Source organism: Mangifera indica, chromosome 16 (assembly GCF_011075055.1).
Source record: "Mangifera indica cultivar Alphonso chromosome 16, CATAS_Mindica_2.1, whole genome shotgun sequence".
NCBI classification, from domain to species: Eukaryota; Viridiplantae; Streptophyta; class Magnoliopsida; order Sapindales; family Anacardiaceae; genus Mangifera; species Mangifera indica.
Window position 1 is genome coordinate 2,704,927 of NC_058152.1, and position 22,883 is coordinate 2,727,809.

Consider the following 22,883-nt stretch of genomic DNA (forward strand, 5'->3'; position numbering starts at 1 on the left):
ACCTACATTTACATTTTTCAACCTGTCCATGTCTCATGTCTGCATTTATTTTCACACACCTTACCCAACTAATTTAGTGCACCTCCACAGACTTAATTGTTCATTGCAAGTTGCTGTCTTTTTCTAACAAGGTAGGAAAGTTAGCCCTATTAGAATTTATTAGTATGGTCATGGTTATTAATATCATCTGATATCGGATTCCTATATCTTAAAGTGTATGTGTCAAATTAATATAATAGAATTGATATATTGAATAACGTTCAAGTTTGTGTGATGTCGGTCAATTAATTTGTGCATCGATTAATATATAAATTTATTTTAGTCAAATATTTAGCGGTTGTAGGATTAATGATGTGCCGAAGTGAACCACTAAGAAGAATGGTAGTTGGAAAGAAAAAATGAATTTTTAAGGATGTTATGAATGTTTTGAACTTTGACATGGATAACTATTAACTCTAAATATAGAAACCATAAGAACCTTAGATGGTGACGGTGAAAAGTAATTTTTAAAAACTAATTTAGAAAGGAAATTATTAGTTTTTAAAATTAAGGTGAGAAATGAGGATAAATTATTATTTCTTCAAATAAAATTTTAAAATGATAACAGTAACAGCAAAATTTAACAGATTGATGAATATTTGAGTTTTTGAAAGATAACGGATGAGAATTTGGGAAAAGAAAAAACCTTGGGTGGGAATAAGTCCTTTAGCGTTTTTTCTAACATTGTAGCAAAATAGTAGGAATATGAGTATCAGTATCTTACGATATAGATAAAAAATTATATATATCATAAAGTGTATCAAATTAATATAATACATTAAATATATTATATCGTATAATATGATATATAATATTGATATAAATCAATACATTTTTTTTTATAGAAAATGAATATATAGTAAAAGTGTATATAAGAAATTTTTAAAATAATGATATGTCAATTAGAATTTATTGATATTTTATTATATTATTTTTTGAAATGTGTATTTTATGATACGATACGAAAAATTTGATTTTTAATACAGGACACAATATATAATTTAATTACTATGAGCATGGCAAGATTTAGCTAAAGCATCAACTTTTTAAAATGGACAAAGAGTATTACCAATTCTACATTATTGGTACTCAAATTAATATTTGATTCTTCTATTAAAAAATAAATTGAGTACATTAGTGAGGGAAAAAAAGAAAGGGAAACCTAGAAACGTCTATCCATGCTGAAATAAGGAAAACAAGCTTCTCTTCCTTTTTCCATCTTTTGAATTTGGGATTAATTAATCAAATGAATAATTAAAGCAAGAATGGAAATATGGTGGGATCAAATGCAAAGGGTAATTAAAATGCCATGAATGCGATAGAGGTCACTTTATCCTGTCACAGAGAACAGGAGAACTTATCCCCAAAAAAGGAAAGAGATAGGTAGATTGGTTTTGAAAAAACTGATAGAAAGAAAAGATAGCTGAATAGACAGAATGTGTCAGAGGAGGGGATACAATGAATTTGAAGGTTAATATATTAAACAAATGCATAAAAATCTCCATATAAATTCATAAAAGGTCTCTCCCCTCTCTAATAATCAAAGACATGGTGGGGATGTTGGCTTCTTGGTGGGATATCTCACATGGGTCTTTTTACTTGATGGATTGATTATTTAATAATTTTCAGTCACTCTTTTCTCAAACTTTAAAAATTTATAAATGATCTTCAACTTTTTACCATTTAACCTAATTCATGTATATTCAAAAGTATATACATATAATATTACTTTTTTTGTACCCACTTTGGACTATATTTAGAGAAATGGATGTTAGTGAGGCATGATCCTTGAACTCGATCCTGCCTTTGGAGGCAACCTACCAAGTTCCCACCATCTTCTTCCCCATTTAGGTATTGTATAGGACAAACAACATTTTAAAAAATATGCATGTGGGTGTTTTTTATTATTATTTGTTAATTATTTGTCTTGTTTTGTTGGGGAAGATACTATTAGTTGCCAGTCTCACATATTGAGATATCTATTTTACTAAAGCTATTTGAAACGAAGACAAGATATCATCCTATTATTAATTAAGGTTTTAATCACGTGTTTTATAATAACTATTGTTTTTTTATCAACTTTAATTTGTTATTGATTACATGACAGAATCAGGTCAGTTGTATTGTTCCAAAACTCTAAAGTGGTGTTAAGAAACATAAGATGTCTCGCTACTAAAATGGCCAAAAGCTCATTACATCTTAGAAATTTTGCTTTGAAAATATTTTTCTCAAGACAAAAATGTGTGTGTACATTATATACAGACTCACGTACTAGTCTATTATGCAACTATTGGCTCTTATGGGAGCCATACACAACTATTGTCCAAAGAGATAAATTAATCATACCAAACACGTCAAAGAATAGAACCAATCATACTAAATAAGTATAATTTTGGATTCAATGATTGAATTTAGGTATAACCTAGCATCTGCTGATTTTGAACTCAAGCCCTCCTGAGACTTCATTTAGGGATTCCACAAATTTGTCAGTCAAATTACCCTTTGAGAGCTACATCATTGAATGTAGCTTATGTCTTCTGCAGTGGTTAAACTTCTTGACACTTAATTTAAGAAAAAAAAGCTTCCAAACTTACAGCGAGCGGAAGCAGAATGGATGTGTAGATGTGGACGGTAAATTATCAAAGAAGTGATTAACCTACCTCCACCTCGATTTTTTTCTACAACCTAGCTAGAGTAGCGTATTGTAAGCAAAACGAAAGCTTTTTCCAAGTACTTGTATAAGAAAGATGAATCTGTAGTATATTTTGTAAGATTTCATTTATATAAACAAACATGAAATCATGCAATCTTAATCTGCAGGTGATAGGTCTTTCGCTTCTAAAACTTTTTTGAATGACAACTTTCAACGAATAAAATTATACTATATAAGTTTTAAAAAATAGATATAACTTATATATATTAAATTATTAGATCTTATCAAAGATCCAATATACTATAAACTTATACTAATGTTGTCTACCCAAATCATAATATTTAAATTTATTAAATTTATTTTTATTGATCAAATAAACTCACCTGTAAACTGTAATTGAAGTATTCAATTATTTGATTATATTCTATTTCTTTATCTAATATTTGGCCGTTTGCACAGACTGATGGAGAGAGTAGTATAGCTCAAAACTCAAAAGTTGAATAATTAATTTGATGGAAGCATAAAGTACAATCATTATATGACATTAACAATGAGAACTGAACATTCACTCTTTACATACAAAACCACTAATTAAAACACATAGGAATGAAAATTTTCCATTATTTTTCTTTCCCTATCTAAACATCTGCATATTTCCTAGTATTTGAGAAGGCTGGCAAGATTTAGCGAATGTGGAGAAACCCACATTAGCCATTGTTGGTGCTGAAAATCCAACACCACCAATTGGCCTTTGAGCACCAGCTTGTTCCAACGTCTGCACCTGTTTTTTTAAGAATTTAACGTAATGTATAGCTTCATCTAACATGGAAGCTGTGTCCATTTTGGTTCCTCCGGGCACAAGTCTCTGAAGGATCCTAATCCTCTCGCTTATCCTTTCCCTTCTGTGCCTGGCTGCCACGCTTTGTGGATCTTTAGATATTTTCACGTTCCTTCTCTTTGGGGGCTTAATGGATTCGGGGTCTATATGGATAGGTTGCATTGCAGCTATACGAAAGATCATCTCTCTCATAGCTGCCATGGAGTTTCGTTTCTCTAATGATGGCGGATAAGCATTTTCATTGGGTAATGTAAAGGCGTTTTTGAATCTTCCAGTGGGTTGAAGAGGTGGTGTCACGGGCTCTTGAATTGGAGTGCTTACAAAAGGTATTGTTGCAGAAGGGTTGACCGATGATGGAGGAGAAGAAACGTTTACAGTGGGATTATGGTAAATGGCATCGTTATTGAAAGGCTCACAGAATTCAGGAAGCTTTTCCATATGCATAATGACTGCCATCATATCCATTTGATCTTCTTGATGAGATGCTTTCATCATGTCAACATCCATTGAATCTTTCACTCTTCTTGTGAATTGTGGTTGCTTGTGTTAAAGATGGGGAAGTGAAAGCTGAGGGATGGGGCTGCTGAGATAGATTATTGAATTAGGGTTTTTATCAGATGTGTGCAGAGAGATAAGGAAAATGAGAAATTATTAAAAAGTGCCAAAATCCACCGAGCAATCTGGAAGTGGGAAGCTTTATATATACAACTTGTGACAAATATTTTATTCATGCAGAACAGAAGCTCATAGGGAAGTCTCAAAACTCATTTATGATTGTATTTATGATATATGATAGTGACCGCCCATTATGTGGGGCTGCCTCCGATCAGAAGCATATCAACCCTCCGATCTGGTTAATCAAAGAATCAATTGTTACGAGCCCACCAATTAAAGGGCTGAGATTAAAGTGCTCTCTAGAAAGAAGATGCATGAACCAATTTATTCTGCGATCCCTTGAGGTAAAGAAGGCGGTTTTGCACCTTCCAGGAAAATTGATCACTTTCTTGGAAAGCAAGAAAAATTAACCACGAACCCTACAATCACACGACATTTATCCGAGCATAATGTTACCGACTAAAATTTTCAACTTAGCACGTGTGGCATCTCGATGCTATTTTCTTAAAAATCAGTTTTGCATATATCTATATTATGATTTAAGATTATTGGTTTCGTTCTCCTTTGTACTCATTAGGAAGTAGTTTCAACTCTCAATTAATTTGTGTAAAGATGATCTAGTCTTCTTTCGATATACCTTTGACTACATTGCACAAATCCTATGACTAGAGTGCCTTCAACAAGTAATAACACATCAACGAAACCAACTATGTACAGTGACTCTTAACCACACCATCAACCCTGTCTGCCCAAATCCACCAACCTTGGCCTTGACAATAAACCCTTTTAATTCATAAGAGTCTCAAAGCAATAAAATTAAGCCTTTATATATACAATTTCTATTCCTTAAAATGGTCAAAAAGAATATATCACCACCGGCTGCCGGTGAAAACTATTGATTGTGGGTTGTCAGTGGGAGTAAAAAACAGATGACAGAGAAATGTGAAGAGGGTTAGGGTGATTGGGGACCCACTGGGCTGTATTATCCTAGCTTCTGCTATATCCCTGATGCTTGGTTTCCCTTTGGCACACGTTTCAATGTGGCTTAGGGATGGCAGTAAACCTGGCTTTCTTCACCGCTGCAATGCAACTTCATATTAAAAGCAGCACAATGTTGTTTGTAATTGAGAACTGTCTTTCCCATGGTTACCTTCTTTTCAGTTTGCATCAAATTGCATGACAACTCGGGAAGATAAAACTGAAGTTGAAATGAAATTCTAAAATTGAGAATGCACAAAGAGGCTCTGGTTTTATGCTTTAACAAAAATTAATGAACATGGTTTAAGAGTTTTCACAGAACCAATTGACAGAAAGAAAATATACAGAAGACTTTTTGAAATATGTTTGAGTAAGAAAACTGCGCGGATAATCACACTGCTGATCCCAAGTGGTCCCTTGTTCTTTCTAGATTTCTCTTTATTTAAGCATGAAATTTTCTCCCCAATTTATTGGATCGTGTAATATTTGCTCAGAACTGGATAAGCCAAAACCGCCCAGTAGAATTGAATCTTCTGATATGTTCAGCTATAATTTTCTTATGAAGTTATTGCCAACGAACCCAAACCGATCTATATCTTCACATTAGCTTGAGATCTCCTGATGGCATGAGAATGTTAGAAAAATATTGGTAAAATAGTTTGCAATTGCCAAGGCATCAAGAAATATTTTGTTGTGTAAAAGCCAAAACTAATTAAAACCACAGTGAGCAAACAAAATTTTAACGATAGGTGGGTGATTAGAAATGTTGTCATAGAAGTTAACGTGCTGGTAGAGAGTCAACTTATTACAAATGTTATTAGGACCAACCGGAAGTGAATCTAAAGAGTTAGTCAAGACGCTTGTTTTGACTTGTAAAACCTAAAGGTAATTTGTGAATTTATATTGTAAACACACTATCAAGACACTCGTTTAAACTTGTGAAACCCAAAAACTGTTTGTAACATACCTGTATTAGAGTAAGGTCCAATTGGAATTGCATCAAAAATGAGTGAATTGTGATCTTTCCCACATGGCAATTTGTGGCATCTTCATATCAGAGCAAGGTACAATCAGAAGTGCATCCAAAGAGGGGTAAATTGTGGCATCCCTCATCATCTATTAGGAATGTATTAGAAAATATGGTTTAAATAGGAAGTGAGTTTTTAAGCTGTTAAAACACATTTCAAGTTCCTTGTTTTGGTTGCAAAGTTAAAAAGCGTGATATTTTCAATATCCAAGGGGGGTGAATTGTGATATCCCTATATTTTTTTCAGAAAATATTAAAAGAATATGGTTTATATAGTCTTCAAACTCCTAGGATATCACGAAGTGTTTTAAGACATTTGTTTTGGTTTACGAAGCTCAAAAGTAAATTATGGCATCCCCCCATCAAAAGGAGCAAATTATGATATTGCCATATCACTTTTGGAGCAATTTGTGACATTCCGGTATCAAAGCAAGACCTAATTGGGAGTGTATCCAATACAAATTGTGACATCCCCATATCACTCAAAAAATGTTATAAGGAAGATGATTTAAATAACCGATAAACTTTTAAATCAATAAAATATTTTTCAAGAAGCTTGTTTTAACTTATAAAATAAAACAATATTAAACTCTTAAATTATTAAGACATGTTTCAAAACGTTTGTTTAAACCTGCAAAGTTTAAAAATGAAATTGTAATGGATTACATCATCCAAGCAAAAACATATTGTCCAATCCTTTCTATCCAAATCCCATCAAAATCCCATTTGAAAAATGATAGCGACAATTCTTGTGTATAAATTCAATTACTTGGTCGACCCTTCCAATTCAATACTAGCTTGCTTCGGTACAACGTATTGGAGTAGAGAGGAGAGCATACACATATATACATGGGAAGCGTTGAATTCATTAAATTGAGATGGAATTAAGCTAGAATTGGTTGATAGAGAAAGAGTGGAAAAATGAGGTAATACAAACAAAACAATCATACAAAAAATAGGACCACAGACAGAGGAGATAATTAATAATGGTCGCACTGAGACATGATTGAATCTTATCAAACCAGTCGTCATGAAACATTGCTTTCTTGTGGATGGGTTCGATGCTGCTGATAACCATCAATATGCCAAAGATATTGATGTAATTATCAAAACTGAGATAAAAGTCCCTACTGCCCCCTCAGAAGACTTACGCAATGTGTACAAACTTTTAAATACACAATTGGATAAATAGGGCATATGTTATTATGTGACTGAGTGTTATTTAATTCTTATTTCTAAGTCACTCAATTACATAATAACACATCATTTGTTGACTCAAATGTAGGGGTGGATACGAACAGACCTAAATTTGAACACTCTTTAGCTTGAGTTCAGTTCGAATGAAAAATAGTTTAACTTAAATTCGTCGAGCCAACAATAAGTGTAGTTCGAGTTTAGCTAGAATTTATAGTTTAAATCCATAGCCTGAATATGTGACTTAAATTCATGGTTTGAATTTTTGACTCATTGACAAAATAACATTGTTTAACAATTACTTAACATAATTCAAATCAAGCCACGAGTTCAGTCTGAACTGAATCAGGGCATTGATCTAACTTGTAAGTTAAACCAAATCAAACTCTTTCTAACTTAAGTTTAGCTCGATTTCAAAATAAGCTGAATCTCTTGACTTGAACTCAATACAAATTCGAATTGAGTTGAGCTAGCTTTCGAATTTAAGCTAATTCGATTCAGATCTAATACTACTCAATTATATGTTTGAAAGTGTATAAACATAAATGTATTGCTTCTGGGAATTCAAGGGAGAGACAAAGGTCTGCTGCTATTTATTTATTCGTTTAATCATTCAAATGAAACTGGTATCTCATATATCAGTTGCTTTAGTTGGCTGATCTGCAGTTTATATTCGTGAAGAGATGGTTCTGCCTGCATATTAAAGTTCCATGTACTTGTTTTTGCTCTATGAGTTGGTTGATCATTAATGAACTCTGACCTCTACATTAATGGTTCAATGCAAAGTAATTTTTTGAAAACATAATGTCACACGCGTTACCTTCAAAGGTAGCTTGAACGACTTAAAAAAAGAAATTTCACATATAAATTTTAATATTATATCAAAATTAAATTTTTAATTTAATGGTTGTAGATTAATTCTTCTTTAATAATATATTAAGATCAAATTTTTGATTTTCTTAATTCAGTAATGGTGGGTTTTGTTACCAAAAAAATAAATAGGAGTCAGATTGCTTTGATGTTTTAAATATAAATTAAATAGGCATTTTCCTAAGACCGCAAACAGGAAGCACCCATGGCCTAATGGATAAGGCGTCTGACTTCTAATCAGGCGATTGTGGGTTCGAGTCCCACTGGGTGTGCTTTCTTTCATTCGTTTTTTAAATTATGAAGGCCTATGATGAAAATATGGGCTTTGAAAGTAGATGAAAATGGGTAGGCCTCGGTCAACGGCCCACATTTTATTTCAGTTAAAAGTATATTTATATTATAAATCCATCTTATATGATTCAAGTCTTAAAAATGAAGAATTTAGAAATAAAAAATACATTAAATATTATAATATTGTCGTAACAAAAATCATTTCCTATGACCCGAAAGGTTATAACGAAATTTTTAGAAAGAAGATTTTGCTTTAAATTTCTATCACACTTTTAAAACTAGTTATTGTACTTTAAGTTTATCCATCTAACTAATATAGGTGAAGTTTCCGGTTATAAAATAAAAATAATTTTCTATATTTTAATGATTCATAATAAAAAATTTATCTATTTATTTAAGGAAAAGTGATAAAAAGAGAAGAGATGATGTTGTCATAATATATTATAAGATAAAAATATATTTGGTCATTAAAAAAATTATCGATGATATAATGAATCTAATATTAGGAAGAAAGATTAATGGAAACAAAAATGATAATTTTGAGAAGTACACCTCTTGTTTATTTATCAAAAATTTACCTTTGATAGATTTACCTTTTTAACTTAAAAATTGTAAAAATACAAAAAAAATTATTCGATAGTCACCACCCAACTACCATCGACGACGATTAGAATTCATATCCAATAATCCTTCAGAGGGAAAGTGCAACTTCAGTGCCAACACAATTAAAATTTTTGTTTGATAATTATCTAAGGTGTCAATGTTGTCATCAAAATCAAAATAATTTTATATCCGTTTTCAAATTTTAGTGCTTTTTGACACAATTTACGATGTAACGACGTTATTTCAACTTAATATTTCGATATTTTCATTTATAGGATATATCAAATCGATTTTTTCAATTTTTCAAATGATTTTTCGGTTAGCGACATTCATAAGTATTTCAACTGATAGAGTTTGAATTTTAGCTCTGTTTTTTCGAATTTTACCATTTCAGGATATATCGAATCGTATTTTCATGATTTCTGAACGATTTTTCAATTATCGTCATTTTAAGGTATTTCAACGTATAGAATTCGAATTTCAGTTACGCTTTTTGAATTTCACCATTTTAGGATATATCGATTCGTATTTTGACGATTTCCGAATGATTTTCCGAGTATGGTCACTTTAACGTATTTCAACGTATAAAATTCGAATTTCAGTTCCGTTTTTTCGAATTTCACCATCTTAGGATATATGAATTCGTACTTTCATGAGTTTCGAACGATTTTTCGATTATCGTAACTTTAAGGTATTTCAACGTATAAAATTCGAATTTCAACTCCATTTTTTCGAATTTCACCATTTCAGGATATATCGAATCGTATTTTCATGATCTCCGAACGATTTTTCAATTATTGTCACTTTAAGGTATTTCAGCGTATAGAATTCGAATTTCAGTTACGTTTTTTCGAATTTCACCATTTTAGGATATATCGATTCGTATTTTGACGATTTCCGAATGATTTTTTGAGTATGGTCACTTTAAGGTGTTTCAACGTACAGAATTCGATTTCCAGTTCCGTTTTTCAAATTTTACCAATTTAGGATATATCGATTCGTATTTTCAAGATTTTCGAACCATTTTTCGATTATCGTGTCTTTTATGTATTTCAACGTATAGAATTCGTTTTTCATTTTCGTTTTTTCGAATTTCATTATTTTAGGATGTATAGATTCATATTTTCAAAATTTTCGAACAATTTTCTGATTATCGTCACTTCAAGGTATTTCAACCTACACAATTTAAATTTCAGTTTCGTTTTTTCTATTTTTCGTCATTTCATGATAACTTTTTAGATTGTTAACATTCTACGGCAGTTGAACGTATAGAACTCGAATTTCAGTTCTTATTTGTTAAGTTTTGTCATTTCCTTTTTAATTATTTAGTATTTCTCATCTTTTTATGTTTTTTTCACTAATACATTTGTTTACATATTTATTTTTATGAATGTCTAACAAATTTTATATGATTGTTACAGGATATTTCTCGCAAAAGAAGACGGGTTGACATAGAGCTGCGCACTCCCGACGAGTCCAGACACTTCCGGGCAGATGCGATATCTCGTGCACAGCGTACTGCATTATCCCGGATTTCTTCTACATTGACCCCTCGACAGCTGCGACTATTTGAGAGGACATTTTTCGGGTCCTTCCTTCGTTTACCCGAAACCAAATTCTGCGGGATATTGATGTATATATTTAGCGTTATTCCTATGTTTAGATGTATATATTTATTGTATGTGCATATGTGTATGATATACTTTATTTGTGGTTATATATGAATGTGTATCGTATTTGATTTCATTTTTTAAATAATCTTATCATGAAAAAACAATAAAAACGTATGATTACTCAAACATTTACACAATTGAAAAATTAGAGAAAATAAAGTAATACTGAAATAAAGTAACACTAAATTTATTACATCAAATGACAATACAATTACACATTTAAAACAATAATAAAAATATATCGGTTACATAAACCTGAAGTATAACAATGAAGAATCATATAAAAAACAAAATTGAGTATAAGCATGTCAAGATCTCGTTCGAAAATCTGGAAAATACAAGTCCATATCTCGTAAAACGATGAAATTCAAAAAAATGAAATTGAAATTCGAATTGTAAAAGTTGAAAAACCCTAGAATGACAACAATCGAAAAATCCTTCAGAAATCTGAAAAATACGAGTCGGTATCTCGTAAAACGGTAAAATTCAAAAAAACGGAACTGAAATTCAAATTCTAAAAGTTGAAAAACCCTAGAATGGCAACAAACGGAAAATCCTTCGAAAATCTGAAAAATACGAGTCGATATCTCGTCAAACGGTGAAATTCGAAAAAACTGAATTAAAATTTGAATTCTAAAAGTTGAAAAACCCTAGAATGACAACAATCGAAAAATCCTTTAAAAATCTGAAAAATACGAGTCGATATCTCGTAAAACGGTGAAATCTGAAAAAATGGAACTGAAATTCAAATTCTAAAAGTTGAAAAACCCTAGAATGACAACAAACGGAAAATCCTTCAGAAATCTGAAAAATACGAGTCGATATCTCGTCAAACGGTGAAATTCGAAAAAATTGAATTAAAATTCGAATTGTAAAAGTTGAAAAACCCTAGAATGGCAACAATCGAAAAATCCTTCAGAAATCTGAAAAATACGAGTCGATATCTCGTAAAACGGTGAAATCTGAAAAAACGAAACTGAAATTCAAATTCTAAAAGTTGAAAAACCCTAGAATGGCAACAAACGGGAAATCTGAAAAATACGAGTCGATATCTCGTCAAACGGTGAAATCTGAAAAAACGAAACTGAAATTCAAATTCTAAAAGTTGAAAAACCCTAGAATGACAACAAACGGAAAATCCTTCGGAAATCTAAAAAATACGAGTCGATATCTCGTCAAACGGTGAAATTCGAAAAAACTGAACTAAAATTCGAATTCTAAAAGTTGAAAAACCCTAGAATGACAACAATCGAAAAATCCTTCAGAAATCTGAAAAATACGAGTCGATATCTCGTAAAACGGTGAAATCCGAAAAAACAAAACTGAAATTCGAATTCTAAAAGTTGAAAAACCCTAGAATGGCAACAAACGAAAAATCCTTCGGAAATCTGAAAAATACGAGTCGATATCTCGTAAAACGATGAAATCCGAAAAAACGGAACTGAAATTCGAATTGTCAAAGTTGAAAAACTCTATAATGGCAACAAACGGAAAATCCTTCAGAAATCTGAAAAATATGAATCGATATATCCTAAAATGGTGAAATTCGAAAAAACGGAACTGAAATTCGAATTCTAAAAGTTGAAAAATGAAAATGTCTTTACAATATAAAATATCCAAAAACCCCTCATATTTATCTAAAATTTTTTAACCCCCATAATGAGTGAGGGGAGTTATATAAATGAAGAGAAGGGTAATTTTGACATTTTAGAAAAAGTTTGAAATAAATAAATAAATATCAAAATGCCTTTATAATGTAAAATATCCAAAAACCTCTCATATTTATCTAAAATTACATTAAAACCCCATAGTAAGTGGGAGAGTTATATAAATATGAGGGAAAGGGTAGTTTTGGTATTAAAAAAAGTTATAGGCATTTTTTTTTTTTAAAACAGTGATTTTGGGCATTTTGACTTGAAAATAGTGATTTTGGGTATTTTTGTTTAATAGGAGGGCATTTTGGCCATTTTTTAAAATTTCCCTTTAATTTATCTTAAAATATCTTTTTCCATCATTTTTCTTCTTCACCTTAACCCTGCCATCCTTCAAAAGCCCACCACCATTCTTCTTTCTTTTTCTTCTTCTTCATCAGTCTTTATCTCATCACACCTCTCAACACTTCCCAATACTCTCTTCTTCTTCATCTTCAAGTTTCAATCTCAAAATCAATGGATTGTAATCATCACGCTTTCTTCTGATTCAAAAACTTATTCTTCTTCAGTACCGACTCTCTCCTTCATAGATCAAATAGAAATTTTGTCTGTGCACACAAGTCGAATGATTTGTTGTTTTGTCATCACCACCATTCAAGGAGAAAGATTAAGAGAATGGGAAAATAGGATGTGATCCGTTAGGAGGAAGACATGGCCATGGTTAGCTGTAACTTGGAGCAACCAACTTCCCTACCCTTGAATTTAACCTAAATTCAAAATAACTAAATAAACACACAGAAACCCACCATTTTCAATGCTAGGATGATATCGACCCAACCATCTTCTTCTCCTAAACCCGCACCTGTCGACTGGCCTCAAACATCAGTCACCATTTATACGCTTGGTTTTGAAAAAAGAAAAAAATCGGAGAAAATGAATTCGTGAGTTGGTTTAAAAGAGATCCAAAGAAGGCCATGATTGTTATTAAAAACGATAACACTGTATATAATTTTTTGGGTATAAATAATATATGATTATATATTATATTATTTTTTAATTATTTAATTAATAATAACACATTATTATTTGTATGTAAAAATTATATAAATAATATTATTCTATTAAAAAAGCCAAAAAAACTTATCTCTCTCCAAAATTTATTATAAATCTATTAATTTTTTAAAATTTAAATATCTGCCTATTTATTAGATTTTATTATTACGACAGACTCATCCGGCCCACTTCTATTTCCTTGACTTGAACTGCTCTCATCTACTCAATTCACTTCACAAGCATCCAAAGCAAATTATCCAATGATCCCACCATCCAAGATCCCAGAGAAATTCTCCCCAAGAACCTTACGATAAGTCGGATCATTTTTTCTGGGATGAGTTTAAAAACTAATAATCTCTTAACGATTACAACAAGGATTTAATTTTAAAATATTATTAAAAAAAAAGAGTAAACTCTTATGCTCTTCCTTGGTAATCTCCTCTTTTAACGTTTAAATTTCCTCTTCCAGGCATACCTAAGACACCCTAGTAGAGATCATAGGAGCTGACCAATAATCGAGGCACACTTTAATGGTCATTGATGAAGCCCAGCTGTAAACCAATCATCATCAACTTTACCTCCATCTTCGTCATGTGATTATCTGTCTCGTTGTACCATTTTGCTTCCGAAACCAACCCCACTCAGCATCTACTCTTCACTTCCACCACAGACGCAATAACTCCAACATAGCCCACTTAAAAACCTCCCCCCTTGTTGGTTTCTTTCTACTTTGCAAGAACTTCCATGGCTTCCTCACCGTCACCGCTCAAGCTTCTCATATTTGGGTTAATGATGTTCATTTTTTTGAGTCCAAACGTTGAAGCCAAGGCTGATGAGGCAAACTTAAAGCTTAACACGGAGACACTCGAATGGTCACTGTCAATGCCTTACGAAGTGATGTTGGATGAGGATGAAGAGGGAGAATATCTAGAAGATGATGAGGAAAGTGAGTTTGGTCGTAGATCACTGTTCTGGCATAGAATGAAGTTCTACATTTCGTATGGAGCTCTGGCTGCAAATAGAATCCCATGCCCACCTCGCTCTGGAAGGTCTTACTACTCCCACAACTGTTACAAGGCTCGAGGCCCAGCGAATCCTTACACCAGAGGCTGCTCGGCCATCACTCGTTGCAGAAGATGAGATCAAATGTATGTTCGATCGAGTGAATCTGTGTGTGTTAATTATATTTAGTTTGTCTTCATTAAGTACTTGTTTTTTCACGCTGTACTTTTACGTGCTTAAACAACGTATTCCATATTAAGACAGCTTCTTCTTTTTTTTTTAAATTTCCATTTAACTTTGATTTTAATAGCACCTAGGGGTAGATATAAAGGGGATCGAGCTCAAACATCTCCGATTCAAATTCAGTTTAAAAATGGTCTAATTCAAATTTGTTAAGTCGAAATTAAATTAAGTTTGACTCACATCTAAAATAGTTCAATTCAGTTTGGTTTGAATTATGATTTAAATTGATTACTTAAATTTATAGTTCAGATTTATAACTCAAGTTTATGGTTTATTGACAAAATTACGTAATTTTACTTAAATAATATTTAAAATTATTTATTTAAGTCAAACTAAATGATAAATTCAAGCTTATTCAAGCCACGAATTTTATGAATTTGAATCGAATTTAAATCGAATATCACTTAATTTAAGTTTGATTTAGTTTAAAAAACGAGTCAAATTTTGTAACGTAAGTTCAAATTAAAGAAATTCAGATTAAGTTAAACTGACTTTTAAAATCAAACCAATATAGATCATACCCACGCCTACTTAAACCCATTCAGGTGTCCATCTTTCTCAGCGAGGGTGAACCAAAATCTTTTATTATTTTAATTGCCATTTCCAGAGCAGTTTATTTCGTAATTAAAAACCAATATACTTTTTAAAATTAAAATTTTTTTTTATACATTTATACTATATTATCAATTTCTCAAAAAATATATATAGATTCGTATCTATGATATGTATTATATCGTATAATATGTATTATATTATATAATATAAATATTATATCATATTAAATTGATACATATCATTTTATACATGTATTATTTCAAATCACATGATAAATATTTTATATCATAAGCTATTGATAATTATGATAAATATGACCCAATTTAATTGTTTATTTTTTAAAGATACGTTCTTTAATTGGGTCTTTTTGTGACCCATCAACGCAAAAGATTTTATTTGTTTTTTGGATTAACAAGGAGCATATACATGATATATTAATTGAGTATTATTTTATTTTTAATTTAAAATTATTAAATACATAATAATAAATTATTTATGTATTAAAAAATAAGTATATATAGTTTTATTATAACTTAATATTATGTAGCCGGAAGAGCTTTTAATCCTTCCTCGTCTGTAAATTCTGATGGGAAAACTGCGTTAGCCTACCAAGCTAAAGCTGGTAACTGGCTTCTGAATTACAATGATGAGGAGTTTAAAGGGCAAGAAGTGAAACAGAAGGGACAACATGAATGTTGAGTTCTGGAAAGTTAAATTCTACCTGGGTACAAAGAAGCTGACATTTCAACAATCATCGACGAAGAATGGCCCAAATAAAAGAAGTCTGCTAGGGTGACCTAAGACGAAGATTAATGGATCTTGAAAGAAACCAGGAAGACAAGGGAAGCCCAACTGAAGAAATACAGCCCACTTCAGAGAGAGTTTATACGGTAAAGATACATGAAAATGATACGAGCTGAGCTAACAAAGACAAAATAAGTAATGAGGCGGAAAGACTTATTCCCACCCAAGGTTTGATGTATTTATCAATTTTTACTAAAAAAATTTTAAAAATCTAAATGTCTATTTGTGATCTAATTTTTATTATAATTTTTTGTTATAGTTAAGAGTAAAATCGTCATTTTATCAATATTATTAAAAAATATATAATTGTATAATTTTTTTCCTCAAGTTTTAAAAATTGATGTTTCACTTCAATCTCAATTTTTTTAATTTTAAAAAATGAGTTTTCTTTCTTTCTTTACATTGTTAGGGTTTTTTTTTTTCTTTCTGACTACCATCTTCAATGATGGTGACTCTATTTTTTTTCCTCCTTTCAATTGTGTCTCTCCTCAACAAAGGAGAGACAATGATGGCGACAACATCTTTATCTCTTTGTTGATTGAGAGATCTTCATCATCTCTCTCCATCAACAAAGACAAATTCAGTCCTACATGAGGTATTGTTAACAAAAAAAAGGTAGACCGAATTGCTTTAGTTCATTGCTCTTAGTTGGTCTAATTAAAAGTCATAGTGTCATAGTGGTTTAGTGTTGTTAATCGTTTGTAACGGAAGGTTTACAATTTTTGTGTTAGTTGGAAAGCGGAATGCCTAACTTTGACAACTAATGCATGTTTAACTATTTCATAATAATACTTGCAATTGCTTGTAGATATAACAAAATGATGTGAAAGCAGAATTGGTATGTTTTTGTCTTTGCAATCTCCGTGGTTGACACAAATTAATACATAAGCACTTACGCCTTTTAGGCCTAAATCTACATTCATGGACTCTTATCAAAATTGACCGTGACCCAGAAAACATTAAATATGATATGATAGCCATCCAAATGGGAGAATCATTTGACCCAAATTTCATCCGTAACCAGCCCCATACGGGAAAAGGTCTGAATCAAGTTTATTCAAACTTAAAAATAAATTTGGTTTAAATAAATTCAAAATAAGTTTAATTTAAACTCAAACTTGAACTTGAGAATTAGAAATTTTTAAGTTCAATCTTGAGTTTGAGATTTAAGGGTGTTTTGCTTGTCAATTAAGTTTATGAGTGTAAAAAATTTTGACACGTATCTACTTAAAATAATATCGTTTTGTTTAATACATATTAAAACGATATCGTTTTAATTATTTTTGTTTGGTTACTGTATCAAAACAAACTTAAACTTGAATCAGATTTGAGTTTAGCTCATCTCATACAAACTAAGTTTGAACAACTTTAAAGCACAACTTGATTTGAATCTAGTCTTATTTCACTTTGCATTTGGTCAGCCCTCATTTTAAAAATATTTACTTGTGCTTTGAAACTAGACAAAATTCGTAATATCATCATGGAAACGTGCGTAAAAGAGAAATTGCCCTGTTCTTTCGCAGCTCTGAATGGTGTTTTGGAGTTTTTATCCTTAGATTGAAGTTTAGCCACAACCGGCTGGCCTGCAATAATTTAGACAGTCATGTCGATTCTTTATGCAATATAGAAAAAAAGATCTCACCGAACAAGCACCGATGCTCCATGATTGGTGGATCAAATCTATTCGATGGACCCTTTTGATTCTTATAAAATTTTATTGCATCAGCACCGGCATCCCGCCCCATTTCAGCAATCTTATCAAATCTTAACCATAATCCCCACCCTTCAAAAATTGCAAGAGAAAACAACCCAAAAATTGTTACTGTTTATTACTATATTAAGTAAATCAAACCCTTAGCATTTTGGTACGTAGAGGTTCGCAAGGGGTCAAATCAAACATGGCTGGCTGGTGGGTCAAACATGAGCCATAGCCCAGTGGGTTGGGACCCATGAAAAATGGCTGCGTGCAAATATATTTGGAAACTGACCATTGATGGACCGGTGGCAGCATTTGGTGCATGCATTGGGTGTTTTTCTTTGGACTTAGCTGGCAGTCTGCTACAGTTGGATTTGAATTCTATGATTTGATAAAAAATGATATGACCCAGGACGGTCAAGTTCACATTTTACGCCAATTTAATCGAATTGACTACTAAAGCACAACCCATCCGTTCGCTTCTCCAAATTGTTTATTTTATTTTTTATTTTTTTGTAGGAACCGACAAACTCCCAACTTTTCTCCTTTCTTTTCCTTGGGAAATTGACACTCTGGCGGCAAATCACCAGATTTTTTTGGTGCAACTTACCCCTGACTTGAATGTAAATAAATATTATTCAAAATTCAAACCAAGAATATGAATAATTAGGTATGGACCAATCAGAGCTGGTTAGGGCTACCGAGGCTGGTTTGAGCTCAAAAATTGGCACGGCTCAGCTCCATTCAGTTTGTTTCATAATTAATTTAGCTCAAATTTAAATTAAAAAATTTAATTTATTTTAAAATTAAATTAAACTTGAATTAAAGAAAATTTGTTTAGAACTAACCTGTAAACTAGATAGGTAATTTTAATTTAATTCAAACTTGACTCATAGTTTTAATTCAAATTATGTTAAATAATTATTAAAAACAATACTGTTTTACCTATTATTAGATAAAATAACATTATTTTGTCAATGATTTATAAATTTAAATAATAAATCCAAAATTACGGATTCAAATTATAAACTTAAGCCAAATCATTTTTGTTCGAGTCAAACTCAAATCGTTCTTAATTTTAGTTTGATAAATTCAAATAGAGCTATTTTTTATTTGATTTGAACTCGAATTAAGAGATATTCAAATTCAATTTGATTCATATTTATCCCTATAAATAATGGTCTTTTTTTTAATAACAACAATTTTATTTGAGTCGAATTATCATTTTAGAACTTGAAGATAGATCTTGAATCCATACTCTTACACTTGGAAATTCTCTTTCTTTTACCAATCAAGTTATCCCTCTATACCAATAGTCCCTCTTTTTTACTTTCCCCTTATATATATATATACACACACATCAAATTTATAAATATATTATGTTAAGGTCATTAATCAGATTTTCACCATTATTTAAAGGTCAAAGGATTTTTTTTTATCCAAGTTTTAATACAAATATAAATACATAATTGTGAGATTTCGAAAGTTCAAACATCTACTTATAGATTAACTTATGTTAGAATTTTATGTTAAAAACAAAGATAAATTTGTCATTTTATCACAACTATAAAACTCTACAAAATTTTTATCATTTTCTTCATAGAGTTAAAAAACTAACAATTTTTCATATGATTAAATGTTGAAAAATTCACTTTTCCCCTCTACGCTTTCAAAACCTTACTTCCATTTTTCGGCAATTGATTTTGGCTTACCCATTTTCTTCCTCGACGACGACAATGGCTTGAAGGCTCTTCCTCAGCAACTGGGACAACAAATCTAGTAGACCCAGATGATGACGATTTCGTCGTCATCTGGACAAAGGCGAATCATTCATCTTCGTATGGGTTTGATTTGTCTTATGGAGATGAAGGTTGTCGTCCTGGCTACTGAAGGTTGCTAGATTGTGTAAGTGAGGAGCCTCCAAGCCATTGTCTCCATTGAGGAAGAAGATGGATTGATCAGAGTCAATCGTCAAAAAATTAAAGCAAGGTTTTGAAACCTTAGGGGAAAAAATGAAATTTTTAAAACTTAATTTTAAAAAAAATTATTAGTTTTTTAAACTATAAAAAAAATAATATAAATTTTATAGTATTTAATAATAAAAATAACAATTTTACTTTTATCTCTAAATTTTTTTTAAATTTTTAAAAGTTAAAAAATATGCATTTACCTTTTCGTTAAAACTTAGGATAAATAATAATTCTTTGGCCGTATTTAAAAGAAAAACGTGATAACACATAGCACAATTACAGCCATGAGACATGTGAATACAATCACGCTTAATAACTGAATCTGGATGATAAAAAATCAAATCATTGTCACTGTTTATGAAAATGATCACGGATGTGCCATAAAAGTATTAGTTGGAAAAATAAAATTATATTAAGACAATGAGCTAAATCTTCTTCTATGTGAATCCAAGCTGGTCCTATACAAATAAACGTGACCCATGTCAATGTCCATGGTTGATTATAAATTCCTGGAGATCCTGCGATCCCAAATCAACCACCTGCAACCTAACACTTTTTCACATAAAAAAAATGAATTTCCCAAAAAAAATTAGAAGCCATCTTTAGAGATGGCAGCGGATACGATCAAGTACCATAATTCCTATTCGTATCTTCACGTAGAAAACATTTTTTCATCTTTATCTTATCTCTGATATGATAATAACAAAAAATTTCTTTGTGAAAATTTTTTTTCTTTCGTTCTTCTATTCATTTTTATGATAAAAATTTTTCATATTTTTCTTTTTTGATTTATTATAAAAATAATAAACTATTTATTATATAAAAACAAATTAATATGAAAAAAATTATTAAATATATATAAAAAAAACAAGCCAGAGATAAAATAGGTTAAAGATATATTATTCTTTGTCCCCATTTTATCTAAGATGGCAAGGATTTTCGCAATCTTCATCTCCAACTCCGTCTCATTTTTATGAAAAAAATAAAAAATCTCTTTTTACTTGGAAGATAAAATGGTTCAATCAAAGGCCAAATTTTACTGCTCCAATCGGCATCTTCGCTCGCTGCCATCATGTTTCATTTCAGGCACGAAGAACTCACATTTCATGATTTTTGTCTGAGTGACAATGACAAGACAATTAATCCGTTGTCTTCACTTGAGCCGAGGTGGACTTTCAGGTCGAGGCTTACAATTCATCAACTAATAAAACTGGTGAAGAGAGTAGTTAGGCGGTAGTGCGAAAGGCGGCAAGCACGTGAGATGAGTCCCTAAAATTTTAGTGATTAAAACGCTGAAAGTGACCCTGGAAATGACAAAGAAAACATGTTACGTAGTAAATCAGAAATCAAAGGAAACTATTGGTAACCTTTCTTTCACATATATTATTCAAGCTCTTATTTTTCACGAAAGAGATCTTACTTTTCACCGCTTAGCAAAGCAAAGCAAAGCAAACCCTTCAGGTCGAATTCAGAGAGTTGCGATGCATATGATTGCTATTTACGCGATCTGAATCATACCCACTTTGACAATTTGGAGGTAGTAATTGGGTTCATTGCTTCTGCGTAGCTGCCGTCTCTCCTTTAACTTATTTAATATTTTTCAACTTTTTTTTATATATTCTTTATCTTCGTCTTCTTCCAGCGAAGGCTTAGCTTTAATGCTCTGTTTTTCCGCTCCGGCTTATTATAAATATGTTTAATAGATAATAATCCATGAGTAATATTATTTATATTTATTTTATAAAAAACAAATAAATATATATTTATATATTTTATTATATAATTAAATAATTTTATTTATATATTTAAAATAGTTATATATAATATTACTCTTTCATAAAATGCAAACAAATTAAGAGTAGAAGTGGGAGGGTATCTATTGTCTAATTATTTAAAGCATAAAAATCCAGCAAGCATAGTTTTCAAAGGGAAGGAGGGTATTTGTTAAGTGCACGTGAGAGGCCTGCAGGGATTTGGTGCCTAAATAAAGAGTAAAGAGGGCTACATTGTATTTTACTATTATTATTATTTTAACTCAATGAAGATTCCCACTCTTTTTTTTTTTAAACATATTTTTTCCCACCATAAGTTTAATTAATTAGATAAAAGGTATTTTTGTCAGCTTACAAAATTATATAATTAATATTAATCAAAATTTAATCTCACTTTTGCACATTGGATAAACTTTTCCACATATGAAAAATTATATCTCTCTTATGGTTTGTTTGGACAAAGATGAGTAAACTATGAGTGAAGTCCTTTCTTTTGGACTTGTCCTTGCCAGAGAAGGCAAGATTCCTCTTTATCCAGACGAATTGACAAAGACAAAAAATTATCTCGTCAATATTCGTTTGGATGAATCGTGGCAGGAGCAAACATCGGAAGTAGCGTAAAAAAAGAAGAGACAATATCAAGAGGGGGAGAAAGCATCGAAGAACCCAACTGTTCACTAGAAAATTATCCAAGAGAAATTGATACCCTAAAGGGAAAATATAGTTTTTTAAAATTTAATAATCTAAAAAGATAAATAATGTAAGTTTTTGTATTTTTTTAATATTCTTAGTTAAATAATAATTTTACTTTTATTACGAACTGATTCTGTTAACTTTAATAACTGATAAATAAATATTTTAGTTTTCAAAATTTAATGAATAAAAGTTTCGAGATGCACTAAACCTTGGTGGGAATAAGTCTTTTGACATTAATAATATATATGGTTTATGACATTTTACTTGAAATTTATAATGTTTCTCAATTGAAACAAATCAACAATCAAATCCATGTCACTCTAATGATCACATAAATCAATTAAATTAAAAACCATATATACACGAATACCTTTCTCTATTGAGATGTGTAGTAATATTAAATTATAGAATAATTATAACAATCACAGGGTACCCTAATGGAATATTCCAAATCCAATCAAACTTACCAATTTATGAAGCACCACCAAGTTTCCAAGGTGGGCATACTTGCTGTTCCCCTTCAACTCCAGAAAAGCCAGCCCCAAATATCCACGCCTATCACATGCATTAATTATAAATAATAATTATAATTATAATAGATAATTACAATTAAACCAACTAGATTCTCCTGGACTATAAATTACTTGTGAGACTTCCTT

At 31.0% G+C, this 22,883-nt stretch overlaps 2 protein-coding genes and 1 non-coding gene across 3 annotated transcripts; 2 read left to right on the plus strand and 1 right to left on the minus strand.

The window, feature by feature from the left end:
* Window positions 1–3,170: 3,170 nt before the first annotated feature.
* LOC123199776 (transcription factor HEC1) lies at window positions 3,171–4,187 on the minus strand. Its single transcript, XM_044614827.1, has one exon. The coding sequence runs from the start codon at window positions 4,035–4,037 to the stop codon at window positions 3,327–3,329; it is 711 nt and encodes a 236-aa protein (XP_044470762.1). The 5' UTR covers window positions 4,038–4,187; the 3' UTR covers window positions 3,171–3,326.
* Window positions 4,188–8,413: 4,226 nt separating this feature from the next.
* On the plus strand, window positions 8,414–8,486 carry TRNAR-UCU. Its single transcript has one exon. It is a non-coding gene; the product is annotated as a tRNA-Arg (tRNA).
* Window positions 8,487–14,054: 5,568 nt separating this feature from the next.
* LOC123198906 (protein RALF-like 34) lies at window positions 14,055–14,747 on the plus strand. The gene has a single exon (XM_044613711.1). The coding sequence runs from the start codon at window positions 14,231–14,233 to the stop codon at window positions 14,624–14,626; it is 396 nt and encodes a 131-aa protein (XP_044469646.1). The 5' UTR covers window positions 14,055–14,230; the 3' UTR covers window positions 14,627–14,747.
* Window positions 14,748–22,883: the final 8,136 nt, after the last annotated feature.